This window comes from Rhinatrema bivittatum, chromosome 8, assembly GCF_901001135.1.
Source record: "Rhinatrema bivittatum chromosome 8, aRhiBiv1.1, whole genome shotgun sequence".
Classification (NCBI taxonomy): Eukaryota; Metazoa; Chordata; class Amphibia; order Gymnophiona; family Rhinatrematidae; genus Rhinatrema; species Rhinatrema bivittatum.
In genome coordinates this window covers 139,314,183-139,337,242 of record NC_042622.1, presented here as the reverse complement: position 1 = coordinate 139,337,242, position 23,060 = coordinate 139,314,183, and the positions used below count along the sequence as shown (strand labels likewise).

Genomic DNA, 23,060 nt, shown 5'->3' with positions numbered 1-23,060 from the left:
AGTCTTACAAAAGTCCTGGGAAATGCCTTATGCAATTGCAGCTGTTTCCAGGAAAACAGATATCAAATTTCGTATGAGGAAAGCATCACTATACACTCTACCGCAATTACCTCATGCTTCGATTGTAGTTGAGTTGCCGATGCAAAGATTCAAGAAAACAAAGTCGCATTCCCTTTACCCACCAGGGAAAGACAACAAATATTTAGATGAGTTTGGCAGGAAAATATACCATAACTCAATGTTGACTGCACGAATTATGCAACATCAATTCTACATGGTACAATACTTATATGAGTGCATGCAAGCTATGAAGGGTATACATTCCTCAATGGCGGATCAGATACCTCAGCCTCTTTATGACATGGAAGAGTGTTCTCGACACCTTTTGAGATCAATCTACGAAGCACATGAAACATCATCCAGGGCATCAGCAACAGTCATTGCAGCCCGCAGACTAGCATGGTTACGTTCAAGTTCAATACGTGAAGACTTGCACGAGAAACTAACAAACCTCACATGTACAGGAAATAACCTGTTCAGAGAAAGATTCCAGGACACAGTAAGTAAATTAAAAGAAGAAGCTCTAGCAGTACAATCATTAACATCACATCCTATTTATTCGACTACACGTCGCTATATGGGATCTACTCGTAAGCAATCATATGCCAGAAGACCCTATAGATCTTATCAGTCTTTTCGTACCCAACCATACCCTTCTTACCAGCATCCTGCCCCACAACACAATACATCAAACCAACGTAGAGGCAAACCACGTAACCAGAGGCAGCAGGCACAACCACCGGCTACTGCAGCAAAAGCGACTTCATCTTTTTAGTTTAGTGCAGTTAGTATATCTGTGTTTAGTGCAGTTAGTATAGCTGTGTTTAAAAAAGGATTGGAAGATGCATCTCGGGGGGCAGAGTCAAGATGGCGGCAGGAGAAGCGGCAGGGAGGTGCTGGCCGCTCCTGTTTCTTCATTTTACTGAAAAAACGCTGTTAAAATGCCTCAAAAAAGGAAGGGCAGAGTGAGGGTATATCCCTCAATGCCTTCGACTCTGCCTGGCCAGAAAACGATCCCTGAATATGCCGCAATTTATCCAAATGGGGGAGCGGACCCCGCTGATGGAAAGCTGTTGGGAGCAGCAAATCTATCTGGGGAGACATCATTAAGCCCCCCAGATCTGAGAACGCCGATAGCGCCGGATTCCCTTCAGCTCCCTGTGCTGCCACGGAGCGAGCGACCACCGAAGAGTGAAACTTGCAACGCGGAGGGAGCAGCCTCTGAGCCAGAAGGCCCCGGATCAACAATGGCGCTCGGTGAGTGTGGTTTAGAAGGAGCTGTGGTGGGAGCAGAAACAGGCCGTAGCAGTGGAGAGGTATCTTTCCTCGAGGGAGAAGAAGCGAGTGGAGGCCTGTCGGAAGATCAACTAGAGCTCCAAAAGCTCCTGGAAGTGAAAGACATACCTAAACCAACAACGGTAACTCTAGACTCCCTGTGGGAGTTACATGCCTCATATCGCCCCATGTTTAAGGGCTATTCTCAACAACTATTTTTGCTATCTGGGAAAATGGACAGAATCTCATCAGAACAAGATAATCGCTTTAAAGGAATATGCAGACAAGATTGGTGTTCTAGAAGATTCAGTAAAGGAAACGCAGAATGTTTGTGCAAAGTTAATTCAGGACAAACAAACTGTGACTAGAAAGCTGGAAATCATGGAGAATAAGATGAGGAGACTAAATTTGAGAATTCTAAACTTCCCAAGAGTTATTGGTGAAATGCCTCGGGTAACTCTAAAAAAGTACTTAATAGAAGTACTGAGAATACCTAATGAAACCTTGCCATCGTTTAAAAAGGTGTATTTTCTTCCTTTTAAGACAGGTGGGGAAGTTAATCAACAACAGCTAGACATTGGAAACCTGACAGAGTTTCTAGAGTCCTCATGTGAAATAGTAGAAAGATCTACTTTACTTGTTTCTTTAATAACTGAGAGTGATGTAAGCCTGCTTATGAGATATTATTTTCAACAAATGGGTGAAAGTTTTCTGGGATATCCTGTACAAATTTTCCCTGATATGGCTAAAATAACACAGGAGAGGAGGAAAGCTTTTTTGTTGATGAGGCAGAAATGTATTGCTATTGGGGCTAAGTTTCTTCTAAGATATCCGTGCAAATGCGTAGTAACGTATAATAAAGATGTTTTCATTTTTTTTGCCCCAGAGCAATTAAGAATGTTTCTTGATACAAGAAAAAGGAGCTTATTAACATCTTCCCCTAGAGATAATACTGTGAATATTTCAGACAATAGAAGTGATGGATAAATGATATTAATCCCTGTGAAGCCTATTACCTCTTGTTTTAGTATTGTGTATTCTCCCATAAACTCTTCTTCCCCCTCACAAGATGTTAGTGGTTAAATATTATTTAAATTAAATTTCTGAGTTTAATAAATAGATGTAATATTGGCAAATTGCTGTGTTTCTGTGCAAAGATATGTATGCTTTGTATATGTTCAAAATTAATAAAAAGAAAAACAAAAGGATTGGATAAGTTCTTGGAGGAGAAGTCCATTACCTGCTATTAAGTTCACTTAGAGAATAGCCACTGCCATTAGCAATGGTAACATGGAATAGACTTAGTTTTTGGGTACTTGCCAGGTTCTTATGGCCTGGATTGGCCACTGTTGGAAACAGGATGCTGGGCTTGATGGACCCTTGGTCTGACCCAGTATGGCATTTTCTTATGTTCTTATGTACTCAGCCGCCGCCACAACATCAAGCTCCTCCAGGCAGAATTCGTTCTTGCCTGGAAGCCTGGGAAAGAATAACATCAGATCAATGGGTTTTGGAGATAGTACATCACGGTTACCAACTCCAATTTCTCACAAAACCCATATTGCCTCATCTTTCCACACTCAAGATTCACAATTCCCATCCACAACTGGGGGAGGAAATTGCTTTACTTCGCAAACAACAAGCAATTCGACAAATTCACCCAAACTCCAATTCAGCAGCATTTTATTCCCCGTACTTCCTCATACCCAAGAAGTCGGGTGGACTTCGCCCCATACTAGACCTAAGGGAATTGAACAAATTTCTCACCAAGGAGAAATTCAAAATGGTGTCATTGAAGTCAATTCTTCCTCTCATTCAAACCAACGATTGGATGTGCTCAATCGACCTCAAAAATGCTTACACACACATTCCAATCCATCCATCCTCGTGGCGTTACCTATGCTTTCGCTACAGACATCAACACTACCAGTACAAAATTCTTCCCTTTGGCCTTTCGGCTGCACACACCAAATGCATGATAGTGGTGGTGGCTCATCTCAGGAAACAGGGTATAACCATCTTTCCATATCTGGACGATTGGCTCATACTTGGCCCGACTCCAAGCATTTTACTGGATCACCTCCATCGGGTGATACACTGTATACAAGAACTAGGATTGGTGATCAATTTTCAGAAATCACACCTACAACCAACACAACAGTTGCAGTTCATAGGCGCATACCTGGACACTACGTGCAACAGAGCATACCTCCCAAATGACAGAATATCACATTTCTGTCACCTTCTCTATACCTTTATCATATTCAGAGACCGTCGGCGAGACAAGTCTTGGTAGTCCTGGGCCACATGGCAGCAGCAAATTTCACTGTTCCCAACACCAGGCTACACATGAGGCACCTGCAATGGGGACTAAAACGTCAATGGAAACAGCATTCACAACCATTGACGCAGAAGGTATCGCTAACGGCCGAAATGAAAAAAGATATAACATGGTGGCTCCAAGACTCCACCCTGTCCAAAGGAGCATTGTTCAGCCCCCCTCCTCACAATGCAGTCCTAATCATGGATGCGTCTCACAAGGGCTGGGGTGCACACCTCGAGATTTATGAAACACAAGGGTTATGGACAATCTCGGAGCAGAATCTGCAAATAAATTTATTGGAACTCAGAGTGATTCACAATGCATTACGAGTGTTCCAAGACCACCTGAAAGGACGCAGGGTCATGATCTACACGAACAACCAAGTAGCAATGTTTTACATCAACAAACAAGGAGGGTCCGGTTCATGGTCCCTTTGCAAAGAGACCCTGATGATTTTCGAACATGCTCACCGAAATTCCATACATCTTCAAGCAACTTACCTACCGGGAGTTGCAAACACAAGAGCGGACAGACTAAGCCGCATCTTTCATCCTCACGAATGGACACTCAACACAGAAATAGCCCAAGACATATTTCTGCAGTGGGGGACACCTTCGATAGATCTCTTTGCAACAGAGATCAATGCTCAGGTTCCCAGATTCTGCTCGATAAGACCAAGCCAATTCAGAATCGCTCAAGATGCCTTCCTCATTCCGTGGACGACAGGCCTCTTGTATGCCTTTCCTCCCATACCTCTCATAACAAGAACAATTCAGAAGTATATAGCGGACAAAGCTCAACTGATACTCATAGCCCCGGCCTGGCCGAGGCAGCCATAGTACAGTTTCCTGCTTCAGCTATCCATCCAGGATCCAATTCCATTACCGGATCGACAAGATCTTCTCTGCCAAGATCAAGGGACACTTCTACACCCACTACACTCATCTCTACACTTGACAGCTTGGAGATTGAGAGGCTCCTTCTAACAGAGCAAGGAGTTTCCACTTCAACAAAATTCATTTTGATAGAATAGAGGAAACTCTCAACCAGGAAAAATTATAGCTACAAATGGAAACGTTACTCTGCCTGGTGCACTTCCAAAGGTGTACCACCATTGGACTGCTCACCGCAGTTACTTATTGATTATCTTCATACACTATATGTAGCTGGTCTAGCAACATCATCCATCAGAGTTCATAGGTGCCTATCATAGACCAATCAATGAGATGCCTATATCCAATCACCCATTACTGACTTGTTTCATGAAGGGATTAACGCACATTCGTCCTCCGGTATCCAAACCTCCAGTTCCATGGAACCTCAACATAGTTCTGGAACAGCTCATGCTTTCCCCATTTGAACCCATGGACTCAGCACACATTAAATACCTCACATGGAAGGTGGTATTCCTGGTTGCAGTAACATCAGCACGAAGAGTTAGTGAGTTACAGCCTTTGGTCCATTATCCTCCATACTTGCAATTCCATCACCAGAAAGTAGTTCTCCGAACTCACCCATCTTTCCTACCGAAGGTAGTTACCCCATTCCATCTCAATCAAACAATGGAATTACCAACTTTTTTCCCTAAACCGCACGCAAACGATAGGGAAAAACTACTGCACACACTAGATTGTAAAAGAGCTTTAACACACTACAAAGAAAGAACAAACTCGGACTCCCGTGTTTCTCAACTCTTTGTTTCCTTCGACCCGAAGGCACCTGGACTACCAGTGGCTAAACGCACCATATCCAGCTGGATAGCGCAGTGCATCAAATTCTGCTATGATAAACAGAATTTACAATTACATTCTACTCCTAAAGCTCACCAAGTTAGAGCAGTAGCAACCTCCTTGGCACACCTGAAGAATGAGCAACCTATAGACATTTGCAAGGCAGCTACATGGTCATCACTGCATACCTTCACATCTCACTACTGCCTTGACCAACAAGCAGCCACTGATGTGACAATAGGACAAGCAGTACTGCAATCTCTGTCCTCCAATACACGGTGACTGCCACACTGCCAAAGATCACGTACAAACACATATATCATAAATAACGTGATCGGGAGCTTGGGACTCCCATGACAGCATGGCTAATTCAGCCCTGCTATCGACAGGAAAAAGCAAGTTTGCTTACCGTAAACGATGTTTCCGTAGATAGCAGGATGAATTAGCCATGCTGACCCACCCTCCTCCCTGGCAGTCACCAAGTCTTCGACTACATTGATGCTTAATCACAGACTGAGGAGATTCCGTTACTTTCCTGCGCGGGAACACACGTGCAGCCGCAGAGAGCAAAGCTCTGTTCTCTGCTCTGACAAGCTCCGCCTCCCGGGCCTGATTGACAGATCCCATGACAGCATGGCTAATTCATCCTGCTATCTACGGAAACATCGTTTACGGTAAGCAAACTTGCTTTTTTTTCCTGACACAGAAGAAGATGATCACTTATTCACAACACACCTGAGTCAGGTGTACAGATCCAATAATCCTTACCCTGTCGTGTGTTATTGCTCACACATTTGGTGTCATTTGGGATACCACAGAGAAAGGGGCTGATCTGAGTTTGCCTTAATGACTCCCGGTCTTCCTCACCTACCTCCCAGGCGTACAGAATATGTCGGAGCCCCAGCTGCTTGTAGTCAATGAAGGCATTGGTTCTCAGGTGAGTTATGGCATTTCTGCAGTCAGCCAGAGCTTCCTCATACCTGCAGGGGAGAGAAAGGTGTGAGTGGGGTCAGAACGATGACCAAGGGAAGGGATAAATGAAAGGCAGTCACACTGACCTCTCTACCCACAGTAAAATCCATCTTTGCTGCCAGTAGAGTGGTGGGGGCCTTACAGCAGGAGAACCACAAAGCCCACATTTTCAAACTCCATAAAGTTAGAGCCAAGAAAATGGCTGGCAGAACCTTCATCTGCTAAGCCTTATTGACATTTTTTTATTTATGATTTAACATTGGGATAATCCAGAGACTATTTGTGTGCATGCTCTGAGAATACCTGCCATAGCAGTAACTTGGCATCATTACACAGAGCTAAGTCAGTCACCATCTCTCCTAAAAAGGTGTGTTGGGAGGAAGGGGGGCTGCATTTTAAGCAAAGCGCTTATCAGACTGTTTATTGCATTTCTATTATTAATTTTTTAATAAAGGAATCTTTTTTTCTGTAGCCTGAAAGCTAAAGCATACTTAGAGTTCTTTGTTTCCTCCCTGGCAGGGCTCCAACCTGTCACAGTTGGCTGGACCCCATCAGAGTGAGGAAACATCCAGAGAAGCAGTCCGATAGGCCCAGTAAGAGGAGCTCTAGAGGGAAGCAGAAGGGATAAAAAAGAAATGATGCCCAGACACCTGTAAATGCATGGGCATAGTGCTTCAGTTTTGGTCCTTCCCCTCCTCACGGAGCGGGCCTGACACAAGGTCTGGTTCATCAGGAAGACCAAGAGCCGAAAAGGGTACCAGGAATAGTTAAAAGAATATTTCAGCAAAATCAAGCAACAGAGTAATGAGATATCCCCCATTTTGTCTTTTACAAAATGTCCAATAGGACACCTCTCATTCCAATTGTTATATATATTCTGAAATATCTCAATAAAGGGCTGTTAACCAGGTTGAAATGCACAGTTGTTGAAACCATCATCTGAAAATCCCTTTATGACCCATCTGTAATTAATTCCTGGCCTCGGTCTGGTTCCCAGGAGTAAGGTTCCACATCACCAGAATTCCCACCGCAATTGGGGCCAGCAGGCAACATGACCAGGAAGACTGAGAAAGGAAATGCCACCTTTTGCAAGTTGTTCTTCAAGACTAAGGCTGAGACACATTGTTGAGTCAGCATGAGGAAATTAGCACTTTTGCTGGGCATGTTCTACCTATTTCATAGCTCCATACGTTGAGGTCAATATTCAGAACTAAATATTTAAATGGCTAGCGGAGTTAGATGGAAAATTTGGAATTAGATGGATAACTAATGAGTTAGATGGATAACTTGTGAGTTAGAAGGATAACTTGTCATTTAGATGGCTAACTTGTGAGTTATCCATCTAAATGGCTTTGAATATTGACCTCAGTATCTTTAGAATAACTTATGTTTTCTGAAATTTTGTAGGTTACACTTAATAATAATCATGTCTCCTCTCTTTGCTCCTATACTAGTTTAATTATATTTTAGTTGAATATCTGTATTTTGATTTTTTGTAAACCGCCCGGAACTGTGGAGGGCATGGTATATAAGCAATTTTAAATAAATACATTTTTAAATAAATAAATAGGACTGGAGTATAGCCTAGTGATTAGAACAGCAAGCAACCAGCCAAGAAAACCAGGGTTCAAATCCCACTGACACGCCTTGTGACTTTGGTCAAATTGCTTTAATCACTATTATCTCAGGTGCAAACTTAAGGCCTTATTTACTAAACAATTTTTGCCATAAACAGAGAATAGGAGAAAAATCCTTAGTAAATCAGGCCTTCTGATTGGGGATAGGGAAATACCTATTGTACCTGAATATAATGTGCTTTGAAGTAGCTTATAAATAAAAAAGAAATAATAACAAGACCTAAAAGGACTTCATGGAGAGCACAGGTACCACATAACAGACAAAAACTGCAATTATCTTAAAAGTATTTTTACCTGCACCTCCTATCATACATCATCTCATATTATGTACATCCGCACTACTAACCATCAACCTGTCTTCTTATGTGATCCTTTGTTGATGACCTCTCTGCTTTTAGTAATAAAAATCCACCTGTTGCTTCCTATCATTCCTTACACTCACAGTCATAATGTAGGGGCCTTTTGATTGTACTGGACTAATAAACTGCCTTGGGGAAATGTAAATATAGTGCCTGGCATAAAGAATGTTCTAGTGTGACACGCTCTCGATTTGAGAGTGCAGTAATCAGTTTCTGCCAGTAGGTAGTAGTGCAGAAACCAAACTGAAAGAAAGGTTGAGGGCTAGAGCTTGTTCTGCAAGAGAGAGAGGAAGCCAGTTTCAACTCTCCAGTGGAGAGGAGAAGGTGGTAGAAGAAAGCTTGGAGAAGAGTGGTCCTCTGATCTCATCACCATGCCAGAGGAATCAGGTAAAGATTTGTGAAGCTTTAAACTCCTTCCCTGCCGGCTGCGGAAGCAGGGCTCTCCAGTTTGGAATCCTCGTCATTCACTGGAAGAAGCCCTGGGTGTGGTGACTGGAGAGGGCTATGTCAGGAGAGCAACATTTCTGGTTTGATCTAAAGTAACTACCAACAAGATAAACTGCCAGACAACAACAGGCATCTGGAACTTTCCTCTTGGGTGAGTCTTTGTCAGGACTAGATTAAGACATGTTGAGGCCCTAAACTATGTCAAGTTTAAGAAGTCCCTTAGCATTACAAAAAAATTGCAAAACTTGAAATATGGTCATTTTTTGTATTTAGAGGTCCCTTTAAGCTATAACATTACTAAACTATATAAGCTACAGCATTACTAAACAAAATGATAAACCTGAAATTTAATAATATTTTGTATTCAGAGGCCCCCTTATAATCTGAGACCCTAAACTGTAGCTAACATAGCTTGTGCCTAAATCCGGCAGTGGTCCCTGTATGGACCTTCTCTGCTCTGGCCCAGGGTAGTGCCCTTCCAAGCTAAGACGCTTGAAAGCATCAGTTGGGAAGACGTTTATATTCTAATAAAACGGATAGTAAAGGGAAGAGAGATGTGTACTAACTGACTATAGCTGCTACTGGAACTACTTTATGCTTATGCTGACTTGCACTTGTTCATCTTTTGACCTCATTTGAGGAAATGTAAATAGCAAATATTTTTCTTGCCACTTTCTTCAAATAAAGGATCTTTGTTTTTGGGAACCACATATTCTGTGTCCTGTGATTGTATGAATGAAAAGAACTGGTTTAAGGCATCTGCAATTCACCAGAGGGTCTGGAGGTTTATATCTTCTCCCCTATTAACAAGAACCCTGATTATTCATTTTGTTTAACAAGGAGATGGGAGGTTACAAAAAAAAAAAGCAACCTATCATTCATCATCTCATGTCCCCTACACCCACATTAATAACCATCATCCTGCCCCTTCATATCTTTCCTCACCTCATGCCCCCTACAGTGCCTATAATAACATTCATCATGCTTCCTCCTATCCCCCCTCAGCCTGTGTCCTCTACAACCCCACATAATAACCATCACTCCGCCCCTCCTACCATTCTTCACCACATGTGCTCTATGCCCACCACATGTGCTCTATGCTCTTTTCTATCCCTCTTCATGCCGTGTCCTCTGCCCCCCCGGTAATAACCATTACTCTGCTCCATCCTACCACACCTCTTCACCCACAGTAATAATCAATCATCACCGTGCCCCCTCCTACCATTCCTCACTTCATGTCACCTGTACCCACAGTAATAATCATCACCTTGCTCCTCCTATTTGTCTCTCCATGTCATCTCTGCTGTTGATTATTTATTATTTATTTATGAGCATCTGATATTCTGCCTTTTCCCAAAGTTGGTGTCAAGGTGAGTTACAATAAATTTAAATGAAGAGAGGCATTAGAACAGCTTACAATCGAATCCAAATTTGCAATTAACATAGCATTGGGATCCAGCATAAGAAAACCCATTTGTTAATAGTTTCAAGACCCAGTTGTATGTCTGTTGTGTATAACACAGTCTCTCGTTGGAAGTTCAGGAAGTTGGGCTGGAGATGTGGATCTTAGGGGAAGGCCTGGCTGAAAAGCCGGGCCTTAGCTTTTTTTCCTGAACTTAAGGTAGTATGGCTGAAGTCGCAGTTAGAGGTGCTTTGTTTCAAATTTTGGGTGTGTAATGGCTGAAAACGCAGTCTCATGCAGTGGTCAGCAGAGGAGTGGTAAGAAGAGCCATTTCAGTGGATTGGAGTTCCCATGAGGACGTGTAAGGGGAGAGCAGTTGAGAGAGATTTTCAGGGGCCTGTTTATTCAAGCCTTTGAAGACATGGCTGAGAGATTTAAATGTATCTTGTTTTCCATTGGGAGATTTATTTGATTTATTTAAATGTTTTATATACCGTCCTACATTGTGAGAATGACTAGTTCATAATGGTTAACAGATAAAACATATAAAATATAATGTGTGTTGGGAACTGCAAGGGGGAGGTTATTGAAAAATATATAGATTATCTGAGTCATGGGGAACTGGGTGTTTCAGTCAAGGGGAAAGCATTTTTGAATAGCCAAGTTTTTAAATCATTTTTAATTTCTTTTTATCTGTTAATGTTCAACGTTCTTCTGGCATGGAATTCCAAAGTTTTGGGCCAACAATTGAGATCACTCTATCTCTAGATAGCGTTAGGTGAGAGTCTCTTAAGTTCGGGATTTGAAGGAGACCTTTATTCTGTGATCTGAGAGTTCACAGAGGGTTGTGGGGTTTAAAAGTTATTCCTAGTAGATCGTTGGAGATATTGAAGTTGATGTAGAATAGGCTTGATAGGATCAGTTGCTTTAGCACTGTAAAAGTCCAGGACCAGGCATTTAGTCTGGTTCACTTTAAGACAGCCCATAAAGAAATCCTGGTTGCAGAGCATTCCCCTGGGAAGAAGGCTAAGAAGACAGGCCTCAGAGAGGACAGTGGGTCCCAGACGAGAGTAGAAGAAAGCAAGAGCTATGCTACAACTACTTATCTGTAAACTGCTATATTTCTGTTTCCAGCACTGCTGAGATAAGCAGGTTTTTGGTTCTTAATTTGCTTGTGTAGCAGGGATTAGAACCTGAACACATATTTTACCCAGTGGTCATCTTGGGATTTTTGTATGTAGAGTTTTAGCATATCCTATACATCCCAGCTTTTGGACCATCCTCTTTTTGGAATGGGTCTCAGGAGTATAAATTGCCACTGAGCATGTGCAGTAGTCAGAGGAAAGGCGAGGTTGCAGAAGCCAAGATGGTTGGTGACAGAAAGTAAGGAAATCATCCCAGGATGTCATTCTGCAGAGGGTTGGAGAGGAGACTGAGTAGGTCCTCAAGGCCTAGTCTGAGGACTTTTTGAGATTAAGAGTTCTGAGATTGTGGAGAAGTTCTTTTTTTTTGCCATTTTTGGATCAGCACCTGACTGAGAGGGATGACCTCCTAGAAGGTAGGGCTGGATCCCTGTTTTTGCATCTTGCGCTCAGTTAACAGTAAGGTGAAAGACAGATTGAAGATTTCTGAGAGTTTAGAGAAGTACTTGTTTTGAAGCTGGGAAGGTTTTTTCCATCACCCCTGACATATGTTGGAACTGAAAAAGAATTTACCTAACCTTATAGGGAAAGGCATTTTGGACCAGGACACAGATGAGAGAAGAAGGGCAATCCAAAAAAGGCACTATGGACAAAGAAACCTACTTTTTTTATTCATATTTTTCTTATCTTGTTTTTGATTTTTGGAATCATTACCTGGATATTATTTTTCAAGCTTAAGTAAACCTTTTTATTATTTGAACACCATCCTTGGACTCTGAGTTTTCCTTCAAGCGTGCCCTTTTGGATCAGCAGACCCCTCACTGTAAATAAGTATTGATATTCAGAGATCCCAAAACATTCAAAAAAAGAACTAAAAACATGGTTGTTTAGACAATCATTCACAGACTGATATGACAAATCCTGAGTTATCCCACTTCTTGATTTCTGTAACAAAACTTTCCTACTTACTTAAGTTATATGTTGCCTACTGATAACTTATTCTAATCTGCTTTTTGCCGATTCTTTATATTTATTATCTATAATTATCCTTAACTTAAACTCGAACTAGTTCTCTGTACGAAGCTGTATAAATCGTTCTCTGTATGAAGTTGTATAACTCGTTCTCTGTATCATGTTGTTGTTTCGCTGTAAACCGGGGTGAAGGCACTAAGCTATATTTCGGTATATAAAAGAATATAAATAAATAAATAAATAAATAAATAAATATAAAAGTGAGAGTGACTGCTGCCTGGTTACCCACCACAGCACCTAGAGCCCTGGAGGCTCAGGTCTCTGCCCTGCCAGAGAACCCCAATCCCCAGGCTAAAATTTGGTGTTTGAGAAGTCCGGGAGAGTAAAGATAGCCCTAGGACTTTGCTGTAGCCCCTGCACCAGGGACCCTCCACCAGAGAGGGGATTCCATGCGTTATTAATAAAACTCTATAGAAGAATAGCCGGAGTCCAAACTGCTCTGTCCTCTGGCAAGCCAAGGTTTGCACGCTGTGTTACAAGCACCTGCTGGCAGTACTTTGTAGGAGCTGATGAACCATCCTGTCTCCCAGTTCCTGGGGCTGATATTGGGTGTGATTGGAGCAAGTGTAATGAGTCTCTAGCCATGGAGGGGAATAGCCAGGAGCATTCTTCTGCTGCCTCTAAATGTCCCTGCTTGTGACAGCATCAGTCACACAGGAACACAAAACTCAAACCCCAAAATATTTGTTAATTTTGCCAAAACTCAAATTCATAAAATTCGAGCAGGTTATAAATTTGTCAAAATAAGTTCTCTCATCCTTAGTATGGCATTGTGGGGCATACACCTTTACACATTAATATTAATGATTCCTTGTGTGGCTATGATGGCAAACAATTGAAAAATTCCAATGATTGGTTAGAAGAGTGGCACTTACATTTCTAACTGAAGATGGACAACTCCTCTTTGGAAGAAGCCGACAGCTAGACAGGGGTCCTTGGAGATGGTTTCATAAAAGGCCTGAGGACAAAGAGAAAGAAACAAACTGAACATGGTAAGTAGTATTATACTATGACTGCTTCTTGCAGACACTGTGAAATTCTAGTGACCCTAGACACAGTTACTGAACTTTTCCAGACAGGAAACAGAGGACTAGTTACACCTTGAGAAAAGGTGGCAATTCAACTTCTACCACTGGTTCTTTATGTGACTAAGATTGAGAAGGCTATGGCCAAGGTCTTCCATTCTTATGCCCAGTTTATGTGACTGTTATGCCCGTCGGTTTCAGATGGCTGTAACCGCTGCTGCTCACCTCTTTCTTCATTTCCCTGACTCCGTGGGGTAGATTGGCAGCCTCCGCCATCTGCCGACGGCCTACCTACTGCTCCCAGGCCTCCTGGGGCGGTACGGACACTGCCGACCGCCATCTTGCCATTGGAATCCCTTAGGCGCGCACGCGCGCACGGGCCAGTCTTAAGCACGTCATGGCGGGAACCTCAGGGGCGTCCCCTCCGGATGATGTCATCGCTGGCTCTGCCTACCGATGACTTGACAAAGAGACCCATACTTGCTAAATCTGCCTCGCTGTCAGAGGACCCTGCGTTCCAATTCCTGCTTCCTGGCATAAGACATCTCAGGTACCCACTCCTCGGGAGCCCTCTCCTCATCTTGGCTATCCGCTCCTCAGAGGGCCTAACACTTGGAACTTCTGCCTGCCCCATTCCTCGGGGCTTCCCTGGAACCATCACTACTCTTCTCGTGAGTACCCCGCTCTGCGGACCACTTTCACTTCTTCCGAGGACCTCTCTGGGGTACCCTGCTTTGCGGACCATTACCATCTTTACTGAGGACTCCCTTGAGCCTATCCCACTCTGTGGGCCTTTACCAACTCTACTGAGGACTCTACTGGTGTTCCCCGCTCTGCAGACCACTATCATTCCTACAGAGGACCCTCACCGGTGTACCCCACTCTGCGGGCCATTACCACCTCTACTAAGGACCTCATCAGCGTACCCTGTGCTGCGGACCACTATCATCTCTACTGAGGACCCTCTCCGGTGTACTCCACTCCATGGACCATTACCATCTCAATTAGGACCTCATCGACGTACCCTGCTCTGTGGACCACTACCATCTCTAGTGAGGACCTCCTGCGGTGTACCCCACCCTGCGGGCCACTACCATCTCTACCGAAGATCTCTTTGGTGTACTCTGCTCCACAGACCGCTACCACCTCTACTGAAGACCTCATCAAGGTATCCCGCTCTGCGGACCATCACCAACTGTAAGGAGTTATCCCCTCTGGGTATCCCCCTTTCCACCAACCCTGTATTTCTAGGTCCATGAGAACTCCTCTCTGGCACCCCCCGCTCCGTGGGTAGTGTCACTCTATCTCTTTATTAAAGACTCTAGACTGATACTGTGTCTGACGTCAGCTGAGACTCCGCCTCCCGACGGTGAGACTCACGGGGCTCCTCCCTGTGGGCGGTACCACCTCTCACCTCGGCCCAGGGCCCACACTAACTAATCCTAACAATGACTGGTATATAGTAATACACTAAAATTAGTACAAAAGGCAACAGACAATTCACCTAAGTGATGTACCATTTAAATTGTTTTTTCCAGTTAAAACATTACCTACAGTACTTGACTGTGTTTCACTTTGAAGTGCCTGAAAGGCAGAATATAAACCAAATAAATAAATAAATGTAGTATATATTGTATATTTTAATTCAGAATGCCTCAAAGTGGTGCAGCAAGGCCTATTAGCATGTCACGGGCTTGGGAGAGTGGACCCTGGGACCACTGGCTGACAGGGCCAAGGCACAGTACAGAATCGTGAGGTAGCAACACAGTCAGGCAGGCAAGGTTGAGGTGGGCGGAGTCTGTTCAGAAGCAGGAGTCAAGCAAGGATCAGGGCAGGCCACAGACAGAAACAAGGTCAGAAATCAGGCCAGGGCACAATCGGTAGTTGGAATCAGGAACAGCCAGCCGCAGAGGAATGAGAAACCAGAACCTGCTGCTCAGGCATCTGCCTAGAGGAGTGAGCTTCTTTTTATGTTAGAGCAGTGCTGATGTCATAAGTCTGCGTCACAGGAAATCCTGGGCGCTGGTCCTATAAAGCTGGTGAGTTGTTACAGGCCCTTACTCAGAGCGGCAAGATGCAGCAGAGGAGCAGGACTCGGAGCCATGCTGGAAAACCCCCATAAGTCACAGGACACAGGACACGGCGCTGGGCCCAGAACTGTTAGGTGCAGGACACCAATTGCAGTGCAACACCCTGTGGTTGGCAGCACATTGCATAGGGTAAGCAGGCTTAAGCTTGAGTAATTTTTGAGATGTGTTTATCCATACTGCACAAGTACAAAAGAATTTGCCCTGGACAACAGTGGCAGGAAAACTTTCTTTAGAGATAAGAAGTAAAGAGTTGTTTTTTTCTGTGTGAGAGCAAAGAAATTGATCATCAGAAGAACACATATTTGGCTGAGCTAACAAACCAGTGCAGCTTATGTCTAAAAATAATCATGTGCCATATTGACAAGTATGAAACTCCTTTCATAGGCTAATTATAGGATATAGGTGTTGTTACATTTTGTGATCTGTGTGTGGGCTTCTCCCATGAACTGCCGCACTGACCTCCTCAGCCTTCCCAGCCCCATTCCACTGCGATATGGCAGGACACCGCTATCTCCCTTGGCAACTCACTCACATGACCCCATCACCCTCTGGCAGACCAAGATGCTGGCAGCTTCCCTGGGGCAAGCATGTGCCCAAGTCACAGGATTTAAAGCGCATGCAGCGAGAAAGCTCCCCTCAGCGCCCTTAGATGACAGCACCAAACCTGTCCTGTAAAAGGTTTGCCCAGACGTCTGCTCCACACCTCAGCAACAGGTCCGCCTACTCCTCAGTAGAGCGTGTTGCTACCAGCGTCCTGTCTTCAGTCCCAGCATCCTTGTCTCCAGTTCTTCAGTTCAATGTCTTTGCCTTCAGTTCTCCAGTTCCAGTCTTCTTGTTTTCAGTTCTTCAGCTTCTCCCTTGTTGCCCACCTGTTCTTCTCCTCATCTACCTGCCCTGCCTATCCATCCCCCCTTTCCTCTCGGATGGATTCCCTGGTTTGACCTCTGCCTGATCCTGGATGTGCCTGACTGTTATCTACCTCTGACCACTGCCTGATCATGGATACACCTGATCACTGCCTGCCTCTGACCTTTGCCCGGCCCTTGGACTCACCTACCTACGAGCCAAGCAACCTTAGGACCTCTTCTTCCGCCGTCAGCTGAAACCCCAGCTATGTTCTGCCAGCCCCGGCATCCAAAGGCTGAACCTGTGGGGAATGAGGGCTGGTGTAGGCAAAGCTCCCGCTGAGTCTCTACCTTGTCTGGGTCCGCCTGCCAATGGTGGCAATCTGCAGGGCTCCTCCCTGCAGGTAGCACCAATCCTGCCTCAGCCCAAGCACCCATGAACGCAACAGGTGTTTTGCCATATGTAACTGAGACTCTGTTCCTCCATGAGAAAGATAATCTTGGTGACAGATTATGCATCTGATAAATTTGATACAAACACTTTCTCTTGTCATTATTCTATTTGTGCTGCTGCCTCTCAGAGCTGAACCCAGGACCAAATACTGAATTCCTGCATCATAGTTGAACCTGAGAGAGGTGAGTGTGAAGAGCTCTAGGGATTCAGATTCTGACATGAATATTAAGGCTATGCCAAGTAGGAATGTGCATTCATTTTGAGCGAATGTGAAAAAAAACACAACAAATGAGGTCATTTTCAGTTCATAGGAATGATATGAACAGAAAATAGGCCTTGGAAGAATATAATTGAAAATGTTTGTGTATATTTGTTTGCTTAAAAAAAAAAGAAAGAAATGCACCTCCAGTGGGGCCAGGCAAGGTCCCTATCACCTAGGCTTGGATGCGGGCCCAGCTTAAGGCCAGATCTCAGTCGCTGAGGCCCAGGCCTGGGCAAAGGCCTGGGGCCTGGTCGAGGCCAGGTCCAGATCACCAAAGTTTGAAGCTGAGGCTGGGGCCTGGTCGAGGCTGGGCCCCCAGTCACTGAGGCCCGAGCCTGAGCCTAAGCCTTGGCCCAAAGCCCGGGGGCCCTTACCTGAGCCAGGTTCCCTGTCACTGAAGTCCTAGGCTCAAGTTCCGGGCTGGGGAGAAAGGTCTTCCAATGTTTTCTTTCCTTGATCCAGTAATTTTAAAAATGACAAGTTCTGCCTGGAGGGTGCGTAGCAGTGGGGGAGGGTATGGGGTGAGTTGGGGGGGTGGTTTTACATACACAGTCAGACGAGTTAACCGCAAATGTGAATTCACTGAAGAATTTCTATCATTTGAACCGATGAAAGGTACCAACAAGAGGAATTGATTTGTACAATGCAGTGTCTAGCTAGCTTGTTTGAAAAACCACCCCGCCAAACCTACCCTGAGTTGAAAGTGTCCCTGCTTACCTGCCAGGTGCTGATGAGCTCAGGGCTACCAGTGAGTAATAGCTGTTTTTTCATAGGGTCAAGCTGGAGCTTTTGGGGTTTTTTTTTTTTTTCTGTGGTGGTGATTACTAGAACTGCTGAACTCTATTGGTGTGAATGCTATCAAGATTTGGGATCGGTTTACCCTAGGCTAATACACCTAATACCTAACACCTTTCAGCTCACTTCAGCACCACTCCAGCCCATCTCACCTCTCCCCTTCCCCAAAGTTCTCCTCTCGCTTAAATCTCTCTCCTTCGAATTACACTTTCAATTCCTCTATTTCCTATCCTGTTTTATTCTCACCAGAATCTTATGCAATGGTTAAACTCATCAGCTTAAGCACTTCTCTCTAGTCCCCCCTGCTAGTATTTTGTATCACTAATGTATATATTATTGTATATTCTTCCCACAGCTCGCTGCTATTCTCTTAATTCTTGTATTGCATACTATCTTACAGCTCTGCTTTTGGTTCCTTCAATGGTTACACTTAATCCTTGTAAATAGTTTTACCCACCCCTCAGTTGCTGTTTTGATACCTATTTATACCTACTTGTTTCATGTCAAACGCTTGCATGCAAATGTTTTTTGTTACATTGTAAACCGATGTGATATCATTGATGAATGTCGGTATATAAAAACCAATAAATAAATAAATAGGCTGTCTGTCAATATTTCTGCAGTCAGGGTCCTGTGACTCACGTATTGTTTTGTGTTTTACTAATGGTACCAACTGGAACCTTAGAGATATGGTGTGAGATTCCCTTTGTGAATCCCAGGGTTGTCGGTTCAAATAAAGAAAAGGAGGTCTTAAGAAGATCTGAAAAAGATTGTTGAAGACCCACTGTGAGGAGATGGTTAGATGGTCACAGAGGGGAAAAGTTTGTTTCGTTTGTTCTTTTCACTCTCCTGCAGAGAAATGCATAGTATTTCCCTCTGAATCTGGAGCAATATAATATGTTACCTGACCCCTGTCTTTATTATTTGAACCTACTCACTAGTGCTAAGGAAGGAAACCCCTCAGCATGTGGTTTTATTTTATGTGTCCCCAGCAAGGGTTACATCCCAAATACAATATGGCCTGCACTCCACCAAGGCAATGAGTTTCACAGTTTTTAACTTCTCAGTCAATTAATGTAAATCCATCCTAGCCGAGGAAATAATCTACAGTGGCACTTGTCCAGTTGCTACTTGATACTCAGACAGGGGTTTGAAACACTTTCTAGTGTGTTGTGCTTTCTCAGGTTTTAGGCTCATACATTCGATTCGCTAGTAGATGTTCTTAGGAATTAGATATATAACCTCATCCCTGGAGGAGGATTGCACTCCAGTGGAGCCATAGAAGATTTGTTTTTGTCTCTTTGGGGCTGGGACCTCAGGCTAGCTTGAATATCCCCATTCAGTCCCCAGGGTGGATCCTTTTTAATGAGGGGAAAGAAAGCTCTTTCAAGGCCCAGCGTGCTAAGGGTGCCTCTCTTGTATGTCCTGATCCCTGGTAGAGGGGTAAGTGTTATCACTGTGCGTGCTGTGCCTGTTTGTGCCCAAAAACCATGTAGGAGTCACTGAATTAGTGTCCAAAATACAGTTCTTTACGGATGGGCAATCAGGTTGGAAGATGTGAGTAATAACAAAATCCTGAATACCAGAAATGTCTTTTCTCTTTCTTACAGTTCTTCCCTGTATCTGTAAGTGGAGTTCCCGGGTGGGGCAGGGTATCCTTTGCTTGGGCAGGAAAAACCCCTTCCAGAACTGGTAAAATGGTAAAACAGTCTCTGAACGAGAGTCAAATTCCTCTCTCTCCCCAGGGGATGAAGACTCCTGTTTGGTATCCTCAGTGGTCTCAAATTTGTTCTTACAGTTATTCTCTTTTATTCTCTTTCTTTTGGGATCCCAGAAAGGAGGAATCCACTTGCAACAGACAGCTCTCACTGCTCCAATACAGAAAGGAAGGGGGAGGCCAAAATTCTTCCTCCTGGATCCCAAATACTGAAGTCCTTTCCCCTTCAACAGAGTTTAACACCGGCGTTCTTGCCTGCAGCAGGGTCACCACCATTGCTCTGCCCTCACTGAGGGTACGGAGGGGCAGGTCTTCCCTCACCTGGGCAGCCCCAGACACAGGGCTCCCCGTGCTCTGAATCCGGGTGGTGCCCAGGATCTCACAAGACTCCTACTACAAAAGCGTCACAACCTGAGAAAAATCAACCCAGAGGGAAATCACAACTAGCTAATGAGTGGACTGGCGAAATACCCTCCCGACCCTGATCAGGATCCCCAGGCAGGGTAATGCTTGACTCCTTTGATTGGGCCTGAGATTTAAAAAAAAAAAAAAAAAAGCTCACTACCTCCTAACTTCAAGCAAACCAGAAGGGACTGCCCACAGTTTCTCTGGCCCAGAGGGAAGGCCCTTCCAACACCCTCAAAGGGAGGGGCTGCATTTGAATGGTAATCTCCCCCATTCCACAACCTACACTGTTATAACTAGATTAAGGATTCACCCAGGGCTTGATGGCAATGGAACCGGATGATCCATTACAGACATTTCAATGCATGATTGTTTTGAATTCTGTTATACCTTGACGTTGAAGTTTTTACTACATTTTTTTATTTCATTTTACTGTCTCTTAGAATATAATTTTACTTTTTATCCTGTTTATGTAATTTGCTTTATGTAATTACAATCCAATATAGGCGGAAGAGAAATATTTAAAATAGATAAATAAATAGATAAATATTCTTAGTGCTCACAGTCCTGGAGTGTATGGTGTCCTGGGCTATCGGAGAGGAAATGATGTTTATGGGTCCATATTTCTCTCAAGACTGGAAGAGGTTCTCAGTGCACAATATGTACTGAAGCTGTCTTTGTTCCTTTCTGTTGGAGTCATTTTTTTGTTACGTTGGCTGCGGAGGATGTGTGTGAAGGTTGGGCCGTGTGGATTCAGAGTTCTCACCCAGACACAGACTAGTTTGAAAGCCACAGGTTAATCTTTGAGCGAACTCATATTTACTATTTTGCACTGTGAAATGCTTATGAACAGGGAAGAATCTGTTTATTTTAGTTATTCCAGTAGGTCTATGATGAGAAAGAAAGCAATTAACTTAATACTAAAGCCTGAGAGAGAGGGAGAGAGCGCTTCTGGATGTGATAGCACAGGCTGATCCTTTGGAAACATTTAAGCTTTTTATATCTATGTAGCAACTGTTATTATCTACCATTACTTCTGTAGGATCTGATTTTATTTGTTCTGTCCTCCTATTGCTCAAATAAACTACTACTGAATCAAAGTTTGTGTGTGGCTCTTTGTGTTGGGAATAAGCTCCTGGGATCAAGCCCCCAGGTATAATCCCAGTAATTGTTTGTTTATATTGGGTAAGCCCCTCGAGGCAGTCCTGTATGCATGCAGGTGATAAGCCCCTTGAGGCAGTCCTGTATGCATGCAGGTGATAAGCCCCTCAGGTAGCCCCCAGTATTGATCTCAGTGAGATTAGCCTCCCAGGTCAGAGCCCCTGAGCAGAGTGCCAGTGTGCACGGTCTGAACCCAGAACATTCTCTCACGGGTGAACTGACAGACTCAGTGCTGCTGGAGCGCCAGGAACCGCTAAAGCAATACTTCACTCCCGACATGGACTGAGGGGATGGAGGGAGGGGGTCCAGGGGAGGTCTTGGGGGTGTACTGGCCAGATCTTAAACAATGGATGGGTGGGGGGGGGGGGGGGGGTCGTCATGGAAGATTTACAATTTATTTACATTTGTAACGGGGTTGGCGGGCCCGAGACATTGGAAGCAGACTTTAGAGAGTTTGATGGATGCACGTGCAAGGCCAACAAGGCCTCATCTTTACTTAGGAGAAGGAATCGAGAGAAAGGGGCCACAGGCTCCTTTACATGTGTTTTATTTTTGTTTTAAGATACACTAAGTAGCGAGTTATCCGGATAATCTTGCCGGATATACCATATACTCAGCTAGGTTAGCCAGACAACTCGACCCCTCTTCGGAAAGCCCCCTAAACACCCCTTTTTTATCTGTCTAAATTAAAGCCGGATAGCTACTTATCTGTTTATAATTTAGCCAGATGAGTGGCTGAATATGCCACATTTACCATTTAGATGGATAACTTGTGAGTTATCCGTCTAAATGGCTTTTGAGTATTGACTGTCAGTAAATTATTTGGGAGCCATGTAAGTGGCTGCTGAGCCCTCAAAATCCCTTTTCCTTCACCTTTTAATCTCAGTAGGTCCCCGACAACCAGTGGCCCATTTAATCTTAGCTACATTCTGCTTACAGAAGGACCATGTTAAAGAAAATAATCCTCAAGGTTCTGCTACCTTCCTGGAATGGGGCTTTTCCCATTTCCCCTACTCACGGTCTGTTGTAATTTAAATCGTGTGTGGTGCATGAAAATTAGGTAAGTAAGGGCATTCTTGGTGGAATAATAGGATCTCGATCTCACATAATTTCATTGTGGTTGAGACTGGCAATATCTGCCAAAATTAGTTAAAAAGTTTTCAAATGGAGTTTATTTTGCCAATTTATAGTCTGCCTTTTTCCAAAGTGCTCAAGTTGGAGTATACCAAAAAGATAAGTAATATCATAAATGCAATAAACAAAAATAATAAACCTTAAAACACATAAAAGAAAATATTAAAATCCAAACACAAAAATGAATATATAAAAAGTTTAAACACCAATAAAAGCAAATAAAGCCTCCAAAATATAATAGCAGCATAATACATATAGTTATAGTACTTAACTAAAAGCCTGACTGAACATCCAGGTCTTATCCGAATGATGGAAAATGAGAAAATCCTGTCAAAAATCCAAGTTTAGTTGTAACACAAACAATCCTAAATAAATGCTGCATGCTTCCTTACCTGCAATGCTCCCTGCAGGTCTCCTCTTAAGAGACATACACTGCCTTTGTTAAAACAGATCTTGGAAGGAGGATCTCGGATGCCAGAGAAGATTTTCAAAGCTAGATCCCATTCTTTCTTATCCATAGCCTGAACTCCTTCATGCCAATTTTGAATCAGGTCCCTGTAGGACATTATCCTTTGGTGAAAGCAATAAATAAATATTGTCTTTAAAAAAATTGAGACAGTAGACTTTTCTCTTCCCTGCCTCTGGTGAATAACTAGTTTCTCAGCTGACAGAGAGCTGCACCTGTGCTGAAATCAGATCTAACCAGGAAGCTTGAGCTCTCTCTGGAATGAGGGAGCTGTGGTGTCAGTTCTTTGAAATTCCATTGTTGCATCACAGTAATAGAGAATCCTCA

At 43.7% G+C, this 23,060-nt stretch overlaps 1 protein-coding gene across 2 annotated transcripts in view; it reads right to left on the bottom strand.

Annotated features, from left to right (window-relative positions):
- Window positions 1–22,980, bottom strand: part of NOXA1 (NADPH oxidase activator 1) — an 81,439-nt gene extending 58,459 nt beyond the window's left edge. For both annotated transcript variants that reach the window (XM_029613513.1, XM_029613514.1), the window contains exons 1-3: window positions 22,660–22,980; window positions 13,255–13,337; window positions 6,260–6,368 (exon numbers count right to left, since the gene is read on the bottom strand). In XM_029613513.1, coding sequence (XP_029469373.1) covers window positions 6,260–6,368; window positions 13,255–13,337; window positions 22,660–22,833 — 366 coding nt within the window. In that variant the 5' untranslated portion in view covers window positions 22,834–22,980. The remainder of the gene's footprint in view (window positions 1–6,259; window positions 6,369–13,254; window positions 13,338–22,659) is intronic.
- Window positions 22,981–23,060: the final 80 nt, after the last annotated feature.